This window comes from Tachypleus tridentatus, chromosome 2 (genome assembly GCF_004210375.1).
Source record: "Tachypleus tridentatus isolate NWPU-2018 chromosome 2, ASM421037v1, whole genome shotgun sequence".
Lineage (NCBI taxonomy): Eukaryota > Metazoa > Arthropoda > Merostomata > Xiphosura > Limulidae > Tachypleus > Tachypleus tridentatus.
In genome coordinates, this window is record NC_134826.1 from 56,617,078 (window position 1) to 56,644,714 (window position 27,637).

The 27,637-nt window shown below is 30.7% G+C and overlaps 1 protein-coding gene across 2 annotated transcripts; it reads right to left on the minus strand.

The window, feature by feature from the left end:
- Nucleotides 1-27,637, minus strand: LOC143243902 (terminal nucleotidyltransferase 4B-like). Of its 2 annotated transcripts, none has more exons than XM_076487670.1 (11): nucleotides 27,007-27,637; nucleotides 16,060-16,183; nucleotides 15,554-15,600; nucleotides 13,103-13,223; nucleotides 11,851-11,946; nucleotides 11,349-11,489; nucleotides 8,218-8,431; nucleotides 6,546-6,669; nucleotides 3,702-3,884; nucleotides 3,318-3,447; nucleotides 1-3,035 (listed from the first exon to the last, which is right to left on the minus strand). In XM_076487670.1, the coding sequence occupies exons 1-11, from the start codon at nucleotides 27,369-27,371 to the stop codon at nucleotides 2,643-2,645; spliced, it is 1,938 nt and encodes a 645-aa protein (XP_076343785.1). In that variant the 5' UTR covers nucleotides 27,372-27,637; the 3' UTR covers nucleotides 1-2,642. The 2 variants fall into 2 exon arrangements, with proteins under 2 accessions (XP_076343785.1, XP_076343786.1); XM_076487671.1 differs by having other exon boundaries at nucleotides 2,811-2,974; nucleotides 27,007-27,607.

A 27,637-nucleotide genomic window follows, 5' to 3' on the forward strand; every position in this document is an offset into this window, starting at 1 on the left:
TAAAATACTAAAAAAAGTTTATCCTATCAGCACATGTAGTTCACTGTAAGAAATTACACTCTTGACATATGTTACTTGCCTTTACTGGCAGCACAGTTGCTTTAATTCATATTAAGTAGTGTGTCAGCTCAAATGACTACGAAGTGTAAGTTTTTATGACAGTTTGCCATGTATAAGAAATATTCTACACATTTCTAGTTAAATATTCAAGACAAAGAACACAAAATTACTCAAATGCTACAGTTGTCTGCAAAGCATATTCAAAAAATTACTCAAATGCTACAGTTGTCTGTAAAACATATTCAAATTTTTTTGGGTAGTTTTCAATATTTCTTTTAGTTTTTTTTTCCATTAATTTTCAATCAATGCTAACTTTTAGGTTATTATAACTAGGGTTAATGGAACATACAAACACAAATTACTGGAATGCCATAAATGAAAGACAAATTCATGACTTAAGTCTGCTTAGGATATATAAACAAAATCAAATAAATCATTTTTACTTTGGCTGGAAATCGTACTTACTCGAGAAATTAAAACATAAGGTTTTTCATAATTATGTATCCACAACACTAGGAATTTTTGTTGTTGCATCATATAGATGCAGAAATACACAGTATTCAAGTACGATTATCTTTAAAATTTTTTTCTACGTGAATAAACAAACGTAAACAGATTTACTGGTGATAAAGTAAAAACCATGCAGTAAACAATTTAATATTAGTACAACTAAGACATGGATCCAAGAAAAGAACAGTTTCATTTGTGATAATATTACAAAATAGTGGATAATCAGTCACAAAAACATAATAAAAAAAGGCATAATATTGAAAACTTACATCACTTCCTTGTATAATACTGAGTGAATATACAGTTATATTACGTGCTGTAAAATAACTTGTAAAGGTAACCTAACATCCTTTAAATCAAGACATTAAGACTATGCAGTTATGATTCATAATATTAATTGTTTTGATTTGAAAAGCACGTTGTTAATAAACAGAAAATGCTCAGCATTCGTTAAAGCAAGCTACAATCATCGTGCAACTGAGAAAAGAAGTGAAATCACATCTGTTGCAGTTTAAATTTTCCTGACTACTCATACTTGTTTATGATAAGATTACACGAGTTATGTTGGGCAAAAGTATTTTGTAACATTCCCGAATGAATAGCAATTCTGAAAAGAAAATATCAGAACGTTTGAAACCAAATGCATCTTATGGCAACAAAAAAACACTAGACTGAACTAAGGTATTCAAAATGGTTCTATAACTAAATGAATGTCAAGTTTTTTTCCCACTAGTGCATCAGGAGAACAAGAAACAACTTTTGTTACAGATAAATAATTTTTGATCCAGATTTCTCTAATTTGCTCTTAGAGATTGGTTCGTGTTGCACTCTGTACATTACATTCTGAATTTTTGCTGTGGAAAAATTTAAAATCAGGTCTATAAACAAGGTTACTTTTGCATTGGGCTTATCCTGATAGATATTTTCTTATAATTCAAGCACTTACTAAAACCTATAAGATTGTATTTTCAAATTCAATATTTATTGACTTAGCCTTCAAATCCTTTTTTGGATTCAACTGCAGAGACTTTAAACAAGAGACTCAAAGATTGCTCAAAACCTCACTGAGTTAAATTTGTTAATTTACTCACATTATAAATTAAAAAAAAAAAAATTTGAACACCTGTTAGCTCATTTGAAACCAACTTTATGATAACATTGACAAATTGTTTTCTTTCAAACTTTTAGATGTTAATTAAGTAAGGTTTTTCTTTCACAAAAGAAAACTATCTCTTGTAATTCTCTAGTTTTTAATAATATCTATCTATCCATATCTATCTATCCATATCAAGTCTTTACTTTATATACATGAGTGTATACATATTTTTGTCATAGCATTTTCAAATGCTAAATTTAACTTGCGTGTTTCCTTTAATCTTGTTTTATTGTATTGCTTTCTTATACAATCTTACGTTATGAAAACAAACAAGAAAGGTGTTTATGGACCTGTATTAAGGTGTAGTAAAGAGTATAAACGTTTTGCTCTTTTTAAAGCACGTGTACCAATCGTACGAATGTTCTGTAATACATTATTTACAGATTTATGTACATACAGGCTATGTACAGTTTTGAAAATCACAAACACATGAACACAACTAAGCAGATGAGAATAAATACAAAAAATATTTAGGGGGAGAAAAAGAGGATTTCAAAGCACTTCTATCATGTCAATTGCTGCATCCTTATTGATCTAACTTCACATTCCTCAGAAAATGATCAGAATTAGGTCAGTCCACTAACAGTATGGTATATTAGATACATAACATAGACAACATTTACTTTCTGGAGTGCAACAACAGATGAACCAACAGATAACCTTCAATGAAACACAAAGCTTGGTTAAGTGATATGAGTAATCTTTGGTGTATCAGTTTTTGTATGTGTAGTTTTACTTCTGTGATGATAACAATGAAGAGAAATGCTGATGATATACAAACACACATCCTTTCTACTCAACGACGATCCACTGTATAGGTCTTGGAGACATTCAAAGTTGATCACGTTTCACTGTGTGTTCTTCTATATGAACAATTGAAATTTGGCAGTAACGAAAGCTATACTTGAAACTGAGATCACTTGTTCGAGTTATCCTTCTTGTTGTTACTTTTCTTCCTTTTGTTGGAGAAACTACGATAACGTTGTCCTCCACCTCCACCATAGTAACCTGTCTGATTCCCAAGTGTGGCGGGACAAGGATAACCTTGATGTGGAGCACCAACTAGATTTGACAGATGGCGTTGCTTGGGCCAATGGAATGTGGACTTGTCGCCTTTTTCTAAAAACTGTGTGTTAGTCAAAGGGCCTCTACTGACAAGTGCTTGCTGTGGTGCCCAATTGTGCTGCCCCTTAATGTTGTCTTTGGCTGGTTGACTAGGAAGTATATGGTTCCCTACTGCCTGCTGTCCTAAGGAAGATTTTGTTCTGTTAGTATGCTGTTGACCTGGGTCACCAAGGACTTCAGAATCCTAAATAAAACAAACACTGACCATGAAGTGTTGGTTGGTAAAGGTAACATAAAAGAATCATCTCAACAGACCAGTGTAAATGTTTAAAATAGTTTTTTTCAATATTCAAATACATTAAATTACAAGTGCATAAGAATATTTTTATCTTTACATTTATCACCTAAGAACATACATTGTCAAAATTATGATTTTAGAAACAGCATCTATTACATGTGCTTAAAATATAAGATACAAGCTTGTTCTGATATACATTGGTTATAAGACACTCCTATAAAAACTTACTGTATCACTGCTAATGCTGGACCCTGAACTTGCTGGTGTACTACATACCGATGAAGAGCCGGATGACTGTCCATCAAGATACACAACAGAGCATCGTTCATTATCATTGGTCCCTTGTGTTTCAATTTTTCTGAAATAAAACAAAAACACATTTAGTTATGTGTAATAGATTATTTGAACCCCAGATATCAAAAATGCAAATCTATATAACAGAATTATTTATATATTCATTAACAAGATATATATATGTTGCAAATTATCATAAGAAAACACTTTGCATTTCATTTGTGCTAAATTGTGCTCAAATTTCAAACTTCACAATAATCACAACTATGTGAAATTACCTTGGTGATTTAAATATTTAAGCAGCAAGAAATCGCTTACTGTAATCTAAGATTATTCACACTGTCGAGTGTCTGGTGAAGAATGGAAACATGCACCTTTGGGGACACAGGAGGAGAATCCAAAATTATTTCAGAATGACGTTCACTGAGGGGAAATGTTTCACTTATCCACTGTCGATACTCCACGACCTCATCGGTTACACGGACGATCCTTCCCAGTATGCTAATTAATAACAAAGAAACGCATGTCAGGTACTGAAATAATCATTGTTACTTCTATAAGCCACTCCAAGCTAAAGAAAACATTCAGAGCAACACTGTACATAATGTTAAACAAGTCTCTCAAACTAGGATCCAGAAGTCATATCCGAAATTATGGAACAAAAACATTCTCTGTAAAAGTAAATTTACACAAATTAAAACATTTAAATTTGGAATGCAACTTTTCACGAACAGAAAATCTTTTTTCAAAGTGAGAAAGCATCAATGCACTATAGTGTATGTGAAAAAATTTACTGGGCTATTAAAGTTAGAGAACTACTGCTTTAAATCACCTACCAAAATTCTAATAACTAATAGCTGTGACCACAAAACAACACAAATAGCAAGTTACTCAAGCTAACACCAACATTAAAATCAATGCATTTTTGTGTATCACAAAGTGGTACAAGTTAACAACGTTTTGGGACAATGTGGGATTTATTAGTCCACTTCTACTGTTTCACACTCTGAAATAAAAAAACAAAAAAAACTCATTTACATTTACTGCTGCTACAATATCTGAAGTCAACTAATTCCAAAGACCAACCACCATGTTAGAAAATGAAACTTAGCTGAAGGTGACTCCTATCTGCCAAAATTTATACCTTTATCCCTAGTTCTAGTATTCTCACAGTTAAATATGAAGATATCAATTATATTTACTTACAATCTCAAACACTTCAATAAGATCCTCTGATACCTGCCTACTGTTGGAGTAACAACAAAATAGTAGTTAATGGCTCATATCCAATCTTTAACCTCTTTGAAAACCCTTATGGAAATATTATCTGGCCCAGGAACCATATCAGGTTTTAAAATCTAAATTGATCTCAACCAGCTCAGAATTAATGCAGTCATTTTGTTTGATCTCATTTCCAATTACCAGTTGTTCAAGATGTGGAATACTGTTCAAAAATTTGTTAGTAAAAACTAAAGAAAAAGCAAAATTTTAAAACCAAACCATTTTATAACTATCAGATACTAGCCTTCCTTTATCATCTCTCAAGGGTCATACCATGTTTTCAACATTTTATTTAACCTTAAAGTATTTAAAGAAATCCTTAACTTGTACATTTCCAGCCAACCTTTCCTTGCACATCTTAATTTCCTGTTTACAGACTTTCTTGATATTCTACAACCGTCTTAGTCTCCCGTCATATCAGTCAACCGTCTTAGTCTCCCGTCATATCAGTCAATTTAAATTTATGCTTTTTCTTCAATTTGATGTCTTAATAAATTAACTTTGTAAGGCCAACCACATATTCCCATCAGATCACAAAATAATCATCCTATCATTTATTACAAGTCTAGCTGGATATATAATATACATATAACTCATTCATTAATCAAGTACCTTTAGAAGGTCAAGAAACAAACATTATGGGTCATTACCCCAGCTTTTATACCACATTTTTATTGCTCTACCTTCTCTCTACCTCCTATATCTTATAAACAAGATTAATAATCCAACTTTAACAGTAAAAACAACTGGTCATCAACAAAACTGATCATCTGAATATTCAGATTTCACATCAGTTAAATTTGACTCTTACATAATTCTACAGACAGTAACCCACATATCCTCATTTAACTTGCTATATGTAGGTAACCATCTGGGCTGATGACTTGTTTGATAAATTCTAAAAAAATCCTAAAGTTCAGCCTCATTTAAATAAAAATAAAGTATTAGGGGTAGGCAGGTTTTTTATTAAATTTGTAAAAAGTTCATAATTCTCACAATTTATGTTACAACAGATTGTACTAATCCCAAGATTAAATATTGATAGATGTATCTAATACTCAAGTAGTCTTGAAACCAAGGTTGTGCCACTTTTGACTATCTTATTCACACATCAAAAGGTTTGGGAACTTCTGGTAAAAATCAGAAAAACATTTACAGTTTATTTGGTGACAAGTAGTGGAAAATGTGGTTGCACACCTTTGTTTACGTTTGCTGAGTAGTCCATTAAATGAGGAGGTACACGTAACATTTTAAACAATATTGCACAATAGACCACTTTTCAACCATGAGATTTCAGCACAACCATCCCTACTCTGACACTAGACGTGATGGTATGACTTCATCTGGTAGATTCACCTTCCTGGTCTAGTTATTCATATATAACAACAAATTTTAAACTGGGTCCATGTTCACTACATGGAGATACATTCATGATCTCAGAAGTTTTAATATCAAATGATAAAAAACAACTGTAACCCAAGCACTTTCAAAAGGTGAATCTTTCTTCTTCAGAGATAAACATGGAATGGTGGTGTAACTGAATGTATGATGTATAAAGGAAGTTACGTGATGTCACGAAGGTCACTGGGGGTTCCACGAAGCATTTCTAAATAGTTTTCAGTGTACTGTTGCAACACGGCCAACGTAAGAACGTTGTGGAAAAGCTGTTAGAGATGTTTTGCTTTATAAATAGCCGAGAAAGTAAAATAAAGGTGACATATTGAGACTGACTGAATAAAAGAAACTTTAAACAGATCAACTTCTAAACACAAGCATGGAAATTATCACAAATAAATAGTAAGTATTAGAAAGATTAAGGGTAAAAATTGAGTTCACACCATATGAAAAAACAACTAGCAAACTTTAAAACACTATACTAACCTGTGCTTAGTATCTAACCAATGTAATGGACGGGGATAAACAGCTTTGGTGAGGACAAGATAAGCATATTCAAATGCTCTTTTAACGTTTAGAGCACCATAAGAGCTTTTTCCAATATCATTTCCTAGAAAACATCGACAAACACACAGACTTTCAACAATAAGTTCATAAAATAAACAGTATTTATCCCTGACGTTTAATTATGAGTGGTATATAATTTTATTTCATGAACATTAGTTTCTGAAGAACTTACAAAAATTCCATAAAAGCTGTACTCAAAATTGAATCTGATTAATATTTTCATAACCAGATAAAATTGACAGTTGTCTAATTCTGAAATGAATTTATTTATGCTTAATAACAGCACTGAGAAGAAGCAAAAAGAAAAATTAATAGTATATTTATAGGTTTTTGGAAGTTTATTTAATATGTACCACTGCACAATAAAATATGAACTTTTAAATACTACAACCTGAAAGTAATTAACTTAATCTAAAGCTTAAAGTTTAATCATAATATAAAATTAAATAGAATCTGACCATTATTCTAATGACTCTTATAACAATATTCAATCTGTTAAGAGCAGAACATGGTTGTATGCCAAATTATAAATGCATTGAATCAATAATTTATGTTACTGCTATTAGAATGAACTTTTTATTACTGGCTATTAAGTTGTGCATACTTTTATTTCTAAAGTAGAAAATTCAATACTGAAACTTAAAATATTTTTTCTCGATTAACAACAGTTTAATAATGTCACTGATTACCAGGTATTTGTATCAGAATGAAATTATCAAATACATAATGTGTAATAAATTATACATTTAACATTAAATACAATGTTTGTAGTTATTACTTCACAATTAATAATTAATGAGTACTCAATTATAATACTGGATCTGTAAATGTGACTGGATAAGTCCAACAATGGTTGACTGTTAAAAAATTTATTGGCACAAATGAGAAAATAATGAAACAAGAAAATTTGTATTTGAATTCAATGAAAAATTAAATCAAGGCAACAATTCTTGTCTGCCTCCATAACTTTAATTATTGTCCTGGTTAAGTTTCATTAAATCCAAAAACAAAATTAAATAACTTAATTTGCAACACATTTTGTCTGTTTTTATATTTAGAAAATGTTGTTCATTATGTTTCCATATCCAACAAAATTAGTGTAACAGAACATAAGATTGGATTATACTTAACTGAGTTGTATATAGAGCAGTTAATACAATACATTCATTACAAGTATCAACTGAGTTACATGGAAAGCAGCTAACACAATACATTCATTACAAGTATCAACTGAGTTACATACAGAGCAGCTGATACAATACATTCATTAAAAGTTCTAAGAAGCAGAGAACTTTTGCCTATTTATACAAACTGTTAATGATCCAAACAGAAAATGTACCTTGTTTATGATGTGTACGAATTTCAAATATACTTGTATGTTCTAGTTAGATGACAGATGCAATTGTATACACTGTGTGTTGATGCATTCTATTGCAAAATCAAAATACAATATTAATAAAGTTACAGTTAACTTTTCTATAACAAAACACTGAAGATCAATCATACTCGTATGCAAACAGCATTTTAGTGTTTGTTCACCTTTGTACAAACTGGTCTGACTATTCTAGAGTTCTCTATAGTAACGGCTCACCTGGCGTTAGAGGATCTTCTATACATAATATTGATGGCCGTGAACCATCAGACATTCCCCGTTGTACCTCTTCCTTTGCCACATAAGCTCCCCCATCTGTGATACGGATACCTGTTTTGAAGTAGTTGAAATGTCGGCCATACAGTTCAAAGAATTCTATAAGCAAGGTACCCAGATTTGTCGTGGGACAGGTGGGGTCGTACGTGGGGTGTAACTGAATAAAACAGATTCCTTAAGTAAACATTTCAATTATTACACACCATGTTGTAAAAACTAAAACCTTAATGTTATAATGAACATTACTGCAAATGCTTCAAACTGTGCCATCTACAACTAAATGATTAAAGTTTACATAAAAAACTTGATATGCTACAATATTTCTAGTTAATTGGCTTGGCACAGTATCGTGGTTAGGGCTCTTGAATATCAACATGTGGGTTATAGGTTCAAATTCCCATCACCAGATGTTACTCATTAGGGTTGATTAGCCAAGTGGAAGTATTCTTGGCAAAAATAAAATATGTGAGTGGCTGACCCAAGGAATTGATGGCATTAAGAATGAATGACAAGCGATATATCTAGTTATAGCTATGCTTTACAATGGAAATCAGAGGACAGGTATACTTCACAAGCTCTCAAAGTAAAGCAACATAAATCTTCCAATTAAAACTAAGTTGTATTGCAAGCCAGAAAGTTTAGAAGTGACTAGTACTTGGAGATAAAAATTGTAACATTACAGCAACACAAAATGGAAACTATTTGTATTCCTATTGTTGTAGAGTAGATGGTTGACTAACTATGGGTTCTGTTATCCCCAATGATAAGTTGAAGTACGTAGAGTGTCAGGACAATTGGTCAAGTGCTCTGTATAGTGCTAGTTTGAAGTAATTCAGTGTCATAGGCCTATGACTGGCACGAGATACTGTGTGTGCTGTATGACTGAAATGTAATTTGATGGCTTGAGGGGGATATTATTATTATGGTAATGGTGAAAAATTCTATTTGGGTGTTGTTATTTCAGTAATAATGATCCCAAGATGTCAGCCTGAAGGGACGGATGGTCCTAGGTTCGAGAACAGTACAGATTAGGTTTCTGAACAAACAAATAATGTAATTTGTAATTTCGTTTATAAAGAAGTACTTCTAATTTTGTAGTTTTACACTTCATATTTCTCTATCCAAACCATTTTCAGTACATATTAGCTCCACAATGGCAGATAACCTGGGAATACTAGGTGTTGAATTTACTTAATGTTATTTTTCTCTCCATCTAATAAATAAATAATATTTCTGATGCCATCCAGTGTTTTCTAGGTGGGTGAAATGATTTTTTTTTTCTATTAAAAAATAATTTAATCCTTTCATAATGGGCTCAGTATAATACACACAAGTTCATCTACACATTTGCACATATTAAGTATGTGCATTGTAACGTGTGATACAGCATGTGTATTTTCACAAAATTTGACACTTTTAGTAAAGATTACATGTATTTTGTTAGATTTTTAATGAAATATTTTAGCTAAAGAATCGTTTGTGAAAGTATTGAGTTTGTTTCATTATTAATCTGCGAAGTGATTCCACATTATGGTTAAAACATGAACTGTTCTTCCTCCCCCCAAATCTCAAATATTATTTGTGTGATCTGTAAAACAAGACATTTGTTGTCAGTAAGATTTTATGTTATATTCTATACCTGAATTATTGGGATGGGGGTCCTTTTATTTAATGAGCCTTGTAACCATTATAAAAATATAAAGAAATAAATATAAATGATTTCTTTCTTACTCAGATAACTACATATTATAACACAAAAATACAAATATTTAGTGTAAGTAGCTGAAGTCTCATAATGCTATATATGTTTATTATTATATTGATCTTCCAATCATGCCTAGCTAACATTACATAACTTGCATTGGCACACTGTACACGGGCACTCATGTGATGTGTCCTATAAAATAAAACTGACCTTTTGTCTTCCCTGTCTTGACTGTGTTTTAATGGACTAGTATTTTGTAATACATAATCACATTTCAATTATTATACATTATATACGTATATAGATTATTACTACTTAGAAATAAACTAAACTAATTTTTCTTAAAACATAGAACAAAAACTCAAAAAGTAAAACAAACTATTATCTCTTCTACCTAAGATCTTTGAACTTCATAGTTGCTGGACAGAGGTTGCTAAGCCTTTGAAAATTTTGCACGTGGAAGTTACCAAATTTAATATCTATCGTTGGGTTTATATATATATACACACACACACACAGTTGAATAATCAAAAATATATACCAATACCATAGAATTACACTATAATTTATTAAGCTTAATAATTTAGATGCATTTAGGTTTAAAAAAATATGAAGCTTTCAACAGACTAAAGACACAACCTTCTTTAAATATTGGTTTGAAAGAAAGTGTTAGCCTTTCTGAGAGATTAAAATAGCTGAGAAAACCACTAAAGGGATGTTCTAAGCTTATGACTGGTTATTCATGTCAAGTAGTGAAGAAGTGAGTGTATATAAGAGACTGTTTTCAAAAATGGAAAGAGGTGAATGGGACCACCATGTTTGATTCAATACATAAGCCATATCTCAGCAAAATAAAAAAAATGAGGTTCTTATTTTATATTCTAGTTTGTTAATATTGGTAATTTGAGTTCCTAATGTGTATGAAACTATAGACTTATTATTTTGACATGACAAACATCTAATTTTAACCAGTGCTGCATTCATCATACCACATGACTCACTAAAATCAATATTTAGGTTTGTTCTTTTAGTATTTACTTTTAAATTAAGAAATTAAATGATATATAATATTAAAGTTTCAATCGTAATCTACAATTTATTCCAAACTTATTAACATAAATTCATAAAATTCTGAATGCAAGTCAACTAATGTGATGACACTGCCTTTAACCCATGATCTACCACAAAAGGGTTAAGGAAATCAAGGCCTCTTTGCCTGATAACTACTTACTACCATGAAAGTAATTAACTATTATCTTCATTTACACTTTGAAATATCACTGGATGAAATGAGCTCTAACAATTTATTATTATATTTATTTATATATATATATATATATATATATAAAAATGTGATGAATTTACACACTTGTAAAAAACTGATTGTTAAAAGTATTAGACTGTATGAGCTGATTCCTCCTGTAAAAACTTCATTCAGATCTCTCTGTAGAAGAAACTGCTTCAATACTAACACCAGCTTCGGAAGGATGGGGAATCTTTTCTTAAAATCCTGAAAAGAACAGGTTTTCAAAATTAGAATGAAAAGTAAAGCCTTTCAGGTGAATGGATTTCTATGCAGATTATGATTAAATATTTTTCTTTGTTTGCACAGTGCATTTATAAATAAACCTGACAAGAATCTGGTACTTAAAAGGATAACAGAAATTTGAAAATGTGAACTTTTATTAAAAGCAATTCTTCACAATTAAGAAGATGAACCTAAGTTTGACAAGATTAATCTAAATTCAGGTGTAATATATATTACTTAATACAAAACAAAACTTCCTGTAAACATTCCAAAAATTTAAAAACTGAGCAAGTATTATGTTAAAACTATTGGCAAGTGCAAATAAAGCACCTAGAAAACTTACTTTGATAAGTTGGGCACTTTTCACTCCATTATTCATATTGAAACTGATATCTACTTTCACATCTGTCTTGGCATCTGTCAGTTTAACAATTGGGACCTAGATGATAAAGAAACCAAGCAAAATAAGTTAATTTAACCAACTTGGTATCAACACAAGTTTTGCCCGAGCCATAAATAACAGAAAACAAAAGTCCTTCTCTTCAGTCTGAATTAACATTTGACATAGTACTAACTAAATAATAATATGTAATAAGAAATATATACCATCAAAACTGTTTTCAAATTACCAGTAACTAAATGTTTTTCAATGAATATAAGAAAAACTGTGGTATTAAAATGTGAGCTGATATAAATTATCTATAGTTAATAATTATTTAATTTGTTTTTAACACTGATGTTAATCCAAGTTTCATTAAAACACACACGAATCCTTTTGGTTCAAGGTTACATTTTCTTTAAGTACATGTATTCACAGTCGTAAAAAATAACTAGATACATGAAAACAATGTGTTGCAGTTGGTCAAAGTTGCTCATTTTCACTTTGGTCAGCAACCTTCACATTTCACTTACAAAGTTAACAACTCCCTTGATCATTGAATAAATTATTTTATCAGCCAAGTTTGGTAACAAAATTAAATACAAGAAAAATAAGTTAAAGTAAGAAAACTAAAGATTCTTACTAATTTCTTTCCATTACATCATTTTCTATATATAATTTTTGTTAGTTATTTTTTATTAACTTAGCAAAGCTGTTTTAGAGGCAATTCCTTATACTGAAATCCTTTTGTGTAACCGTGTGCTAAGATAAAGATACTATAGAGTGTTGTAATTTTTCCCTCTGTACTGTCTGCAAGTAAAATTAATTGTTTGTGTGTGTCAGAATGTTAATCTTCTTTATCTCAAAAGGCACATCAAAAGTAGTCCAAGGTCTACAAGGATATAACCAACTAAAGCAATGTCAACACTCAAGGTCTTGATGCAAATGAAAATGTCGTCAATAAACAGACCACAATTTTTTTTCGTTTCACATACACAAATATTCAGTAGGAAATTATTTTCTCATCTATTGTGTTCAAAGTTTTCAGAGATTCAAATATTAGTTATTTCATTATATTTAGCTCAATACATTTTTATATTTTATATAATTGTTCATGTAGCTCTCAAGTAAAATACAAACAAGCAGCTTAATAATTTAACATAACTTCAGTCTTGCTTACCTACTTCAGTTACACTTAAAAAAGTTGCACACTTACGGAAGCTTTATCGAGCACTTTTACTGACAAAGGATCAGCAATGCTACTCTCAATCAGAATTTTTTCCAAGGTCCATAATGGTAAGCTCTCCCACTTGCCTATCACAACTAAGTCGATGTCACTGTAACAGTTAGGATTCGTTGTAATAAACTGTATGTACCACAGATAAAGTGGTGACTTCTATAATAAATAATATAAACTAGAAAAAGATTTTAATTAATATATAAAAATTTCATAAAAGACAACTTCTAATACAATTTCACAGAGACGTGTACATGACAACCTCTATAAGCACTGTTAGTACTAACCTACTGTACTACAAGAAAACAGTTCAAAGTTGATGATCTCTAAGAATGACACTTCACAGAACTAGTTTTACAACAGTGTAGTTTTATTTTCATAAATGCAGAAAGTATTTTACAATTATACTAAAGAAATTTTGTACTAACTGAGCTAAAATATTAACTGGTTTATTCCCAATTCATACTTTAACTCCAACTTTACAGCAGTTGAACTTGGTCTACATAGTATGAAGGTTTATAAATGTACAGAAGGATAATGTAACAAAAGCAATTGCTTCCTCTTTGGATAGAATATGTTAAGCAGAAGTACTTAGTTTATAGGATAAGAACAGTTGCAGTTGCCAAAAGCAATATAGCAAATATAATGTATAGTAGTACTTAACAGCAGGGTCTGGTAAGGATTCCAAATAATCCGTGTGTGGAAAGGCCAGCCTACTAAATCCTAAAACCAAAACTTGTATACACATGTACTAATAATACAATACAAAGGTTGCTAACTTTCCATCTACTACATACCCACATGACTATTACCACAAGATTTATCACTTATTTGGCTGTGTCTTTGGATATCTGCTTTTGATATTCTGATAAATATTAAGATTTTTATAAATGATAAACATATAATGCACGTACTTAAATATCTTTTCAACCCAACAGATGGTGCTAAGTATTGATGGATAGACATGTGACAGTTTTTAAATGTGACATATATTTTATATAGGTACAACATAAAACATAAACAAGATTTATTAAAAACTATGAATTTTAAAACAAAGGAGGAATTTTGTTAAAAAGAAACAGAATGAAAACCACAATTACAAACTTATAAAATTTGATCCATATATTGGCTGTTGTGTACACTTATCTGTAGGCAATAGTAAAGATTAAATTTTATAAACTTGTAACTTTAACAAGAATTAAAACCACCATTATAGATGTTGTGTCCATTCCATGGACATATAAAAACCAAACAAATATATAAAACTGATGAATGTACTTCATTTAGCTGAAGCTGCTTCATTTAGCTATATGGATCCCAATGCCAAGAAAGAGTAAGGACTGAAAATATTTTAAAAATCTATCCAACTTGTATCACTTTACTTGTTTGTGTACATTTTTATAGGAGCATTAGTGTTGGATATTTTAAAATTTTAATTTTCCACTCCTATTCATAATAAACAAAATTAAAAGATTGATTGCTCATCTAAAGAATTTGAAGCCAACAAATAATTTAATATAAGTTGAACTAAAACTAAAAACAGCAGGATGAGATGTGGAATTTTCTTATTGATTACATTCAATTAATCTAAAATAAAATTTAAATAAAGTTAGCAGCAGGTGTTATGAGAAATTGCCTTTATGTTAGTCGGAGTTTCCAAAATAGTAACAGTGGTAGACAGCCTCAGTAGCTTCGCCATAACAAAGATAGATTTGTGGCATGTTTGGTTGCAACGGATTAACAAGGGTTGATAAACAGTAAATGTTAACTTTTAATAGTATTTCACCAATGTCTGTTATTGTCAATTGTATTGCTGCCATTGTTTTAGCACGGTCTGTAACAGCCAATTAGATTACTAGCAGTACATTGCCAAGGTCTGTGACTGCCAATTACATTTTGAACAGTATTTCAATAGGGTTCTTTTGGCCTTACAATTTTATATACAATAAAATATAATACAGTACTGTACTCTGCTGCAAGATATATTATTGTTGCCTGCTGTCTTCATTATATTAGATCGGAACACGTTATTTTTCTCTCACTTCTAATTTAGATAAGATATTCAATAAAAGTGTTACATTCTGTTGTCATTATTAACCTATAGTAGAGAGAAGCATTGTGGTACCAGCATGACAATAAAGTTAGCTACCGTCATCATTAAAGTACAGTACTGTTTACTTGAATCACAGCTAAATACACTATTTTTTGAGTATGAATCTAAAGGCTAATATACATACACACACATGCTAACTTTCTCAACAATTATTTGAGCTATTCATAAAGCTATCATTTATAACTTTTTTCTTGTATTATGTTTTTATCTGGACAAACACATTTTGTTCATATCTTTAAGAACCCGGAAGTTGAAGGTAATAATGGTATATTTTAAGTTGAAGTCACCAAATGAATTTACTTAAATAAGATTTTTACCTGGTTGGTAAATAGAGTCCTGTCCTGAAACTTCCAAAAATCTCAACCTATTAATTATAAAAATGCAAGATTTAGTTTCTAATGTCCTCTCAAAAATATTGGATCTTAATGGACCTGTACATTTATTATTATATCTGGAACCTTTATAAAGGATAAGTGTGTAATATAAAAATTAAAAGTGCTCAATTATAGCACAAGTTTTATACCAAATTCTGAACAGAAGATAAACAGCAGAGAACTCATCACAAAATTATTCTTCAATACTGTGCTATTTCGAAATGCTGATTTATAATTCTCACCAGCAAAAATTTTATATCTTTGTTGTTAAGTACCTTTTGTATCAAAGTCCTAATGGTTACTCTCATATCCATATAATTTCACACCAAGCAAATGCATTTGAAGAATTATATGCATCTGCCATACACACACACACTATTTTTAACTGTATAAAATGCATCTTAAAGTTCTAGTTTCCATAATGTGCCACAAACTGTTTATTATTTTACCTTTGCCTGAGGCCACAAGGATATGATTACTTGCTTTATTCTTTCTACCACATTAATCCTCATTTGGTGTTCCTCAGGACTTGGCATCATGTATTGGTAAAAGTTTTCGATTTCTTCGTGTAAGCTGCAAAATTACAGAGATCTTAGTACACGTACAGATAATATAAATAAACCAATTAATGACATCTTACTGCAAAATTTACATGTAAAAATGTTTGGTTTCTTTGGAACATCTTATAAAATCAATCCAGTAAACAAATTTTCAGTGGTCTACTACTACATTTTTCTTTTTCAAATCACCCTTCAGAACTGTGCACAATATAAAATATGACAAATAGTCCGTAAAATTATGAATACCTTGGTATAGGTATTGCATGGTTCATGTCAGTATGCGTTTAATTTCTTGACTGAACCTGGTTATTTTTAAACACATTTATCACTATGTACAAATATGTTAGTTTCATGCTTTTGCACAAGACTGATATTTCTATCCAGTAATAGTTTATAATGTAAATTTGATTAAATAGCTGGTATTCTGTAACATCAGAAGAATCAAATCATTTCAATTAGGAGTATGTAACTAAGAACACTACTCGATAAAGTGGATCCCTAAGTATTTTTCTATTTTTCACAACATTGTTTTGCCTCTTATTTTCATGATAACTGAATTTTATCCAAAATGATAATAAAGCATTAACTTCAGTACAAGCTTCAGATCTGTACAACTAGGAGAAACATAGAGCAACATTAGTAAAGTGTTCTCTAATTTAATCTATCCTTAAACACTAAATGAGAGAGAAAAGAGCTGAAGTTCACCACTAGGAAAAAGACAAAAACTGTTATAAACCTGTTAGATCTGTCAAAGACACACTTGGGTAAGTTAGAAAGAAGATAATCTACATCTAGTATAATTTAATCTTCTTGAAAAAAAAAAAAAAATCACCAAATTTCACAGCAAAACATTTCAGAAAGAAATTAAGTACACAAAGAATTTTAAAATGTAGGGTTCTGAAAATTATTTAACATAAAATTGTCCACTTGCATCTGAGTCAGAAGCCTTGAACCTCTGCTACAGTCTTCACTAAAATTCCATTTGTATATCAAGATGATATACAATGTACCAATCAGTGGTACATTGCAGGATACACTGAATATCATAGCAGTACAACACAGGTTCAACAGTAATTTCCACATGTATGCAAATAAACTTCAAAATATTTGCTTACATAATTTCCAGCCACACACTTTCACTTTAAACACAACAACTGCTGGTTTGTAGAATCTCCAATCATCAACAGCAGATAGTTCAAGAACATTGTGATTAGTTTAGCAGAGGATTTTGTGTTAGTGCTTAGAATCTCTGAACATAAAAATCTGGATGTCAAAGATTTAAACCACTCAAATTAATTTAGCACAGCATCTGACTCTAAAGCCACATGGTCAGGTGAATAGAGTAAAAGGACTGTGCAGCTCTTTTTATGATACCTTGATAAAATTATTTGTAAGTATCAACTCATAATTATGGATACACTTATACAGATCTATGAGTATTAATAATTCCTTTAAGTAGTATGAAATAAACAGTTGTGGACATCCAGAAGTTTAATATATTTCCATCTTATTTTACACAATGAATAGTGGTTAATGAAATACACAATCATTTTAAGTTCACATTCAAAAATGTTCTAGCATTAGAATATTAATGATTTACTGTTATCTCTATCTACACAAACAAAACATTTGCTTATTAACCAAGATTATAATACAGATATACATTTAGATTTTGTAATAAAGTAATTGATAAAAAAGATATCAATATAAATTTTTGACAAAAGACAAGATTTTGATTTTCCAATTTATGGTTTACCCTCCTTTCATAGTAACGTGCCACACTCATCTATTATAAACATTATAACTTCTCAGTTATTCAGACATTGTAAAATTTGTAATAATTTACAATATTTTATGAATAATGTTGGTATACTGATAAAAAAATTAACAATTAATGGATTAAATAAAATTATTAAATTATTCTGTAATAAATACAAAGAAAGCAAAATGAGAGAAATTTTACTAAAAATTAGTTTTAGTTAAAAGTAAGACAGTTTAAGAACTTGGCACTACTTCATGTGGATGTACACCTTGAGCTGCATATAAAAGCAAAACGGTCACAGTGAACTATCACTTTACTGATGTCGTGTGAATTAGTGCCTCTACCATATTGCGAACAGGAATGCAAACTTCAAGAGGTAAGTTTTATCTTCCTTACCACCAGATGTCAGTACCTTATTTTCCTATTTTTTTCTTATTAACTTGGCAGTTAGCAGTTACCTTTCCATCACTGTCTGAAAGTAATGAAGGGTGATACAGATGCGAGATGATGTGGGCTTGAGCACCCACATCCTGCTCTCCTAATTTCTAAATTTCTAACCTTACGTGAGACTAGAGAATTAGAGGTTGAGACTGACAGATGGTGTACACCCACTGCAATGTGGGTCCTATTTCCTCAGCCACCTCCAAAACCTAGAATACATTTTATAATCATGTTGTAGCTTGTACCCTAGAATCTTTTTTAAAAATAAGCAGTGTATTTTGTTTAATTTTAGTGTTTTGTTTGTGGCTTAAAATTTATGGTTAATGTACACACACACATTTACAAGTCACTCTTTTGTGCTTTAACTTAAAAAAAAAAAAAAGGCTACAGTTATAAACCATTATCCTGGCTGCACTTAAAACACACGATTACCTAAGTCAGCAAGAAACATCAATGATTTATTTTTTATATTGCTGTTGTGAAAATAGACTTCTTAAATACAATGATAAAAAAGAAACAGTGCATTACTGCTCTAACAAGAGAATTTAATTACCAACAATTGAAATACTCAGAAATTATAACAAACAGTAATGTGAAGATAGTCCTAGAAAAGTAGGTTATTCTGATAATTAGTAATTCAGTCAACAAGAAAAGTTTAAGTTCTCTATCAAATGACTAGTAGACAAACAAGGTTTACTTCAAGACAGCTATTTAACATGTTCATCAACAAAGTGACTTTACTACATTAAAAAAAAAAAGAGTATGAAATAATCACCATTCAAAGTTTAAATACATGTTTGTAAAAATATGGGGACTTGATGGGAAAACTTTTTATATAATTATAAATTTTAATAAAATAGTTCTTTTATATGGGGTGTTATATTTTACCCTCTGCTTAAGAGTATTAATATTTAGTTAATTATATCACATACTACACATACATAATGAAATTTCAATATTCTATTGTCAAACTATGCAAATAACATTATACGTCTAGAAACTACAACACAAGGTTAAAATAATCATATGTGGTTTATATAACTATATTTTGCCTGTATTTTCCTTATATTATTTGTAAGGGACACAAATACACCAAGTCTGTAAGTAGAATATATGCAAACTTTAAACTTTTTTTTTAAACCGTTAACTGTTAGTGACAAAACTTAAATTTTATACCACAGTCAAGCCAAAATTTAATGAGTTTGACAGTGCATGAACAACAAACCAACCATCCAATATTCACAGACCTTATCAGTACAAGACATTTTTCATAATGCATATGAAAAAATAACAATGTTTGAGTATACATACAATATTTCTAGCTAGTGTTCATATTGTTTTTGCTTTGTTTTTTATGAGAGAGCATTAGATGCCAATATCAGTGGCTCTTCTTTATGTTAAAAGATAACACGTTTGCTAAGCACTTATACAGCTGTACGTGTTACGGGAACTTCAAGGTAAGAAAGCAGTTAATCTGTACGTGGTTGTCCTTTCTTTATTGTCTTTAGAAAATGTATTTATGGGAAGTACTACACAACACAGTAAGAAATCCAAATCTTATTTTTAACATATAACCCTGCTGCTACAGATGACATTTCATGTGAATCAAAATTAACAAGTGCAAGATATTCTATCTTCAAATAATTTCTGTAATATATTATTTTTTTCCCCATGAATTAAATACCACACAGACATCAATGCATGGTAATGAGGAACAGTACTTCTATAAAACATTTAAAACCTAACCTACATATATGATATCAAGTATGCACAAATGATTTACAAATATTTAAGGTTTTCAGTAGCTACATTCAGTTGCTAATTCCCAAATGAATTTGTCAAGGATATTAAAATTACTACTGAGAAAAAAAAAATATGAGGAAGTTCATCTAGATAAAGCAACGTATATGCTACCAGTGACCTCTAGGGTCAAGGAATTCACTATGTAGATTATTAGAAACAAATTTTCTTAATGTAACTGAGTATGATCAATGGCAGAAAGTCTGTGTTGAACTTTGGTCCATACACATGTAAATCTACTACTTATGTGTGAGATTTTTCTTTTACTTTAGTTGATAGTTTATGACATGTGACATCTGACCATTGAGAAAAGAAACTGAGTTTAGAAGTAAATATATATAATGAAACAGTAAACTGATGTTAAACATGTTTAATGTTATACAGCTGGATACACATTCATGTATGATCAAAACAGACATCAAATTATGTTTTATTTATTTTCAGGATATAAACTTGTAATTTTTGATGTTTTAAAAACAACCAATATAGATCAAGTAAAATAGATAAATAAAAACAGTATGTTACCATAAAACACACACAAAATAATACTAAGGGCTTTCTAATAAAACAGAAACAAAGCTATTCCAAAACTGCAGACAATTTATATAAATTAATTTTGGTTTTTATTTAATATCCCATGTTATTAAGAGTTTAAAACTTTTTTTGTTATACATGTTCTTAAGCATTTTAAGTTTGAAATTGCCACTCAGCACCTCCTACCTCCCCCCTCCACCTACCACCTTCCTACAAGAATTTAAGTCACACTGGTTTAATTCCATACCTCAAGAGTTTAATACAACCCTCTTATTTAGCTGAAATTGAAAGAGAAATAAACACAATGATCAAAGATTCTAAAGGATCAACCTATGTTTTTGAACATTTGAAAGAAACCAAACATTCACAAAAGCTTCATCCACCACATGATTAAAGCCTTATTTGAACAAATACCCCAAACTCCTTTCCATTTGTCTTAATTATAATCCAAGTACTTACACCCTACACTTTGTTTTGTTTTGTGGATTGTAAATTATTATTTACACTTGTATTACATACTTTAACTTTATATGTGCACTGCAAAGAATAATGTTTACACTCTTAATTTGTAATTACTGTTAATCATATGTTGCCTGAAGTTGACCAGTTCCTGTGAGCTGAAAATGTTCCAATTGTATTTGCTTAAAATACCTCTTTCCCATTGTAAAGCTGATCTCGGTACTAAGTTCTGATAATGGATTGTTTGGCAACTCAGTCAGGTAATCTATAAGTTAGTAGACAATACAAGTGAAAGAAATCCTTACACATGGAAGGATGAAAGAAACTGTTGTTTCATCTAGGGTTCTAAAATCATTGCAATATTCCTAGTGCCAATCAAGTACATATTTTTACAGTTTTATTACTCAACGTGATGCACAATGTTTTATCATTTAAGTGAGCTACCAACATGAACTTATAAAAGATATTAGAACAATCCAAAAGCTTCATGTTCTTAGATTTGCCCTTTAACCATGGACAAATATAACATTTTAAGTTGCTACATTTAGTAAAGTCATGGTTTAAATAGCATTACTTGTCGATACATAAACGTACCATAGTATTTCTAAGAATCAAAATGAAATGTTACAATTCTGAGCCAAACATTATTTTCACCTTAAGGAAACAACCTGTTGGTCCATTTAGACAATTCCATTTACTATACTAAACTCTAGAATAAATCACTCAAAGCCAACCCTTATAATTCAAACCTTCCATTTAAATTCCCTTAAAGTAAATGCATCTATCACATCTGAAGATAAGTTATTCCTCCATTCAAAAGGCCAATAACACTGTTAGCAAAATAAAATTGTCTTAGCTAAAGTTCACTGTTACCTTTCCAAACCTTGTGCCTCCCCATGCTTACCAATATCACTATTAAACAGGAAAAAAAGATGAAGTGTTAATATTAACAATTCCATTTACAATCTTCAATATCTAAATCAAATCAAGAGACATTTTCAGAAATCTTAACCTGTGTTTGTATGACAACCCTTCTCTTCCAGGTATTATCCTTAATAGCACCCTTATATACCCAAATTTGGTCTAGCTAATGATTTATACCAGTGGTTCCCAACCAGGGGTGCTTGTACCCCTTGGGGATACAAGATAGTGTTCTAGGGGGTGCGAGATAACATTTGTTTTGGTCACCTTCACCATAAATCACATTTCTAATGAAAAACATAGAAGAATTAGTTTGAATTTGTAACAGACCATCAGAAGATACTGATATGAAACACTACAAAGGAAACAATATTTTGGCTATTAAGGTCATAATTATGGGGTTTCAATGTCAGACATGCAGATTTTTAGAAACTGTTCAGGTTGGTTTTCTTCACCAACTGAATAGGGAACCTACTAGAAACTGTTATTTTAGGTTTATTGTTAACTTCTAATACTAAAATGAATGAAAAGGGGGTAACTGAAGAATGTACGTGAATACTGCTCAACTAGATTTGATGTTTCACTGGAGATAAAGTAATAACACAGTTTTGTCTACAAATTAAAAAAAAAACAGCAACTTCCAGTAGGATGTGACCAGAACTGAATGTCGTGAACTCGGCAAATGAATTAAAGATACTTATCAAACGTAAAAAATATTCAAGATGTACACTGTTGTAAAAATGGAAAAGGTGGATCCTAATGAAAAACTAGGTTAGTTCATAAAGGGTAAAAAGGATAAGAGTGTAGAAGAGAATTAGAAAGTTAAGTTTAAATTTATTGTTATGATGAGAGACGCAGGAGACCCAGAGGGTTGGTTATATTGGAAATTGAAAAGAATATATGAAGGTTTGGCTGAAAATGTAAAAATTAAAAGTACTTTCTGATATATTACAGATAAGCAAGATGTTAGCATGGGAGTAGAGCCTTTGAGATATGATAATGATTATGTTATTTTGATTAAACTATTGTTTCTTCAATTCTTGTTAGTGAAGATTTATTCAGTATTCATATCCTAACCAATTACTCAATGGAAACTATGCCAATAAAGGTTATCAAATCAATTCTGATCTTGTTAAAAAAAACTATTATGGTAACGGATGTTGCTGCTGGCTGTGATGGTCCTGCTGTTACTGCTTTACATTTTGATCACTTGGTGAGTTCAGCAGATCAGTAGTAGATAACCTAATTATAATTAACCCTTTGTAATTAATCTGGGTTATCATAAGCTGAATCATGATTTTGATGGAAAAAACTAAGTGTTGTTCAGTAAAAGGATTATGGTCTTCTGGTTAATCAATCTTAAGCCATATAAGTAACTATCATTGCTAGTGTTAGGATAAAAAAACTTTAGGTTGTATCTACAGAAATACTGAATACAGGGTTATAGAGGTTTTCTCGTGTTGTATAGCCCACTGGTTCGGCCACATTTAAAGTATTGGGTGTTTGGTCTTGGGCTCCTTACCTTAGGTAGGACATTAAATTGCAGGTTCAGAGAATGGAAAGATTGTTATAGGGGGACAGATTAAGATTTATGAAATTTCCTCCCAAGAAAAAAAAAAAAAAAAGTATGAATGAGACATTTAACCTATTGACTGTCAAGTATTTCAGCTGCTATGGCAGCTCTGAACCAACTTCAAAATACAACTCTAATGCTTCTTCATTTTGTAACATTTTTCGTGATGCCATTTTGGATCGAAAGTGAAACATTTTGTAAGTAGGTCAAATGCATGTATGGTGCTGACATCTAGCGTTTAAGTTAGGTATTATTGAAAATGAATGAACTCGTCTATGGCACTGTGTTACCAATCGGCTTGGATGAGTTATCTCGTCTATGGTACTGAACAGGTTAAAATTATAAAGATAACTTTCTTCATATTTATATTAAGAACAGGACAAATATAAATTTTGAAATGGTTTATCTTCAGCTGCAATGGAAACTATAAATTTAAGGGAGTTTAAAGAAAGGCTTATTAAATATTTGAATAACAAAGACTAGCTTTAATAATTTAGTTTAGTAGATCAGGAAGCCTAGGTGGACCAACTTATTCCTTGTTGATTTCAAATTAAAATTAAACCATACTCCCCCCCCACAAAAATAAGTTTTTACAACTATGTTCCAAAATAACAATAATGCACACAAACTAACTTGAAATTGGTACAAATAATATAACAAAATTTTTCAACATAATTTAGGTGTCACAATCATAGTAGTAGCAGATGAACAAGGCAAATGGAAAAAGACTACAGATCCAATTTGCCGTTTTCAAATATACATACAACAAAAATTAGTGTCAGTAAATAAAAAAAAAAACAAAACAAAACAGCATCCAACAGTACAATTAATAAAAAGTAAAAAAATTTGATGACTCCACCTTTATTAATACAAATAAGAGATTATTATTAAAAACAATTTAAATTTTGTTTTTCACAAGACTTCCAATTATTTCAAGGTCAAGGTAAATCATCCGCTATTGCAGAGTAAATAGCTCTAAAAGACTCATAAAGACAGAAGAATAAGTTCCTATAAAGATTATCTGGTGTTGTAACGTGCAGTGCTATGTTCTGATCACTTTTGAAAATGTGAATCTTACTTGTGTTTTGTATTACCTTCCCTAAATTTACATATTGTACAAAAATATATCACAGGCTACCATTTTTGATACACATTTGTCAGTACTACTGTTACAAAAATTATAGAAATACTTATGATCTCACCATAACATTTACATTAAAATTATTCAATAATATCCAAGATAACTCAATAAATGTCTGTTATATCTCTACAACAATCTTGTTAACATGATATACTCACCAAATTACCAAAATAACTGATTTAATGCAAAAAAGTAACAACTTTCAACAATCACAAAAAATTAGAATTAAACTCATAAAGATATAATTTTTAAAAATAAAAATGTCTGCCTCATGTAAATCAATCAGTACATATTACACTCAATCAAACACTTGTATTAATTAGTATTCTGAATGTCTTCTAAATCAATTTAAGTTGGTCTTACAATTATTACTTTACCAGTATCTAAATGATTATTGTATTTCAATAACTTAAGTTTTAGTCAACTAAATATTTAATGGATAACATTTCACCTAGGTTTTGTCACCATCATGTGCCAGATGATGAAACATGGTACACTTGTCACTATGTTAAACATGTAAGCTTTCTTCATTACCCATTCAAGATGTTTTCAAACTTCATGCACTTTGTTCATTACCCGTGACAAAGCTTCTGGTAGTTTTCCACCAAACTGATCATAATAAGTGGGGCCTACTTACTAAATAATGTCTGGAACCATTGTCATTAAACATATAGTCCAAGCATAATATATACACATTACTTTTACAACAGTGAATAAATTTTTAATGCCACTTGATTCTATTTTCTAAAAAAGCTGTGCAAATTTCAAAGAAAACCTTTTTTGACAAATCAACAACAAGAATACTTCCCTTTTAAAGCACTTGATTGAAGCAATCAGATACTATGGTACATTAAATAATTAACAGTAAATACACAGCTTCGGTTAGGCTTTTGCTGGATATATATCTAACACTAAGATACAGAAGAAACATGTCTAATTTGGCATTTAAAGTGATTGATAACACAGATCTTATTCAGTATCTGGAAACAAGTGTATAAGCAATAATATATTTTTTTATCACTTAAAACCACAGTTATCTAACTAAATACTCTATTACAAAAAACAATAAAAAATCCAGCCTTACATATATACCACTAACAAAATAATCTAAAAGCCACAATACATGTAATTGCCAGTATCATTAAACGGCCAGCTGAAAGAAATGATCAACATGTATCACCAATTTTGGTTAGTACATGCTTGTAATGGTGCACTATGTATGTATGTATGAGGCTCCTTTACAATCAACATGTAATAGTTCCTTCATGTACTAACTGCTTTCAGTTTTGTCTAGTAGCTATAATTGCATCATAAAATATTTTATATGCTAAGCCTATCTAAAACTGCAATTTTTTTTCTGCACCATTTAGTGTTATTTCTGATAACTTATAGTAAGAAAAATGTAGGTACCTTAAAACTGAATCATTTAAGACACTTGCCAAAAAACTTGGGGAATACAACCAGACAAAGTTTACAGATAAACTTCACCATTAGCATTTGATGGCTTCCTACATCATGAGAATAAACTCTGAAAGAAAACTGCTACAGGAAACAAAAATGGGCATGCCATTATATTGTATGGTGATGTAAGTTAAAAACTGTGTAAAGAATGCTAAGCTATTTATTATTGTTCTAATAATTTGCCAAATACTTCAACAAATTTCTGGTCTGCTACATTTCAATTCATTGAATTATCAAAACCACATATTGCACATCAAGTTTACCCAACAACTCACTACTATGGGAGGAAACGTTATAATATCTATAATAATATAATTTCCCTATTGTAAAAGTTATTAAATTTTTGTACTTAATAATAAGCAGGTTTTTCACCAAACATAACTTACGATTGAATTAAATTTAAAGCCACAATGGGTTTAAGTATGGAAACGTAATTCTCATAAGAATTGGTAAACAGGATTGTCATGATTAAGATGTATAACGAATTGAAAACAACACCTTAATCTAAAACTTGTATTCACTATTTTATTACCATTTATCATCTACGGTCAAGGGTGTCACTTATTATTACTATTAGATTCTCACTACCACTACCTTGCTTTTCAGAAGTAGTTTTGAGTGATAAATAAGCCAAAACTTTTAGAAAGCTGTACTTTTGAAGAGAACCCATTAATTAACTTAATACTAATTTCCCCCATAATCTACGTTTCGTCCAATAACATTTTAGTTTAAAATAACACCCACCCTACAATTCCATTCGTGTAGTTTTTATCTTTCGCTCGCCATGGAGTTCCGCCATATTGTTTTATCAAGTGAGCATTTTTGTTCAGATCAAACGTACTCGCTCTATTTTCTCTTTTCCTCTTAGGACGGTTATAAGAGGAAGTGTCCGATGTGTTATTATATTCCGATTTTGCATCCAATACTTTCTTATTGTCTAATATATTCAAGCCAATTCCATTTAAAGGAATATAGTCCCCTGGCTTCGTTGAACACCGATTGTTAAGATCCATATTTTCTATCCCTTGCTGCGCTTCCCAAATCCTAAGCCACAGTTCCGACGCTGGTCCACTCTGTTCTGGCTGAAACCACCCGATTGCTGGATCCATTAAACGTAAAAAAGGCTGTTTCGAGGGTCTCGTCTGAGCAACTTTTAGTTATAACGTTAGCTAGGCCTACACACAACAAGTAAATGACTTACTCATTTATGATAGAAAACCTAAAATAAGAAGTAGCCCAAAATAGATCCACAAATCGGGCTAAGCTTTAACTGTAATCCCTACCATAATAACACACCATTTCCCCTCGTGACATTCGTGTTACATCGGCAGGAATGTACAGTTCAGTTGCACATGCGCAGACGTCAAATAAAATC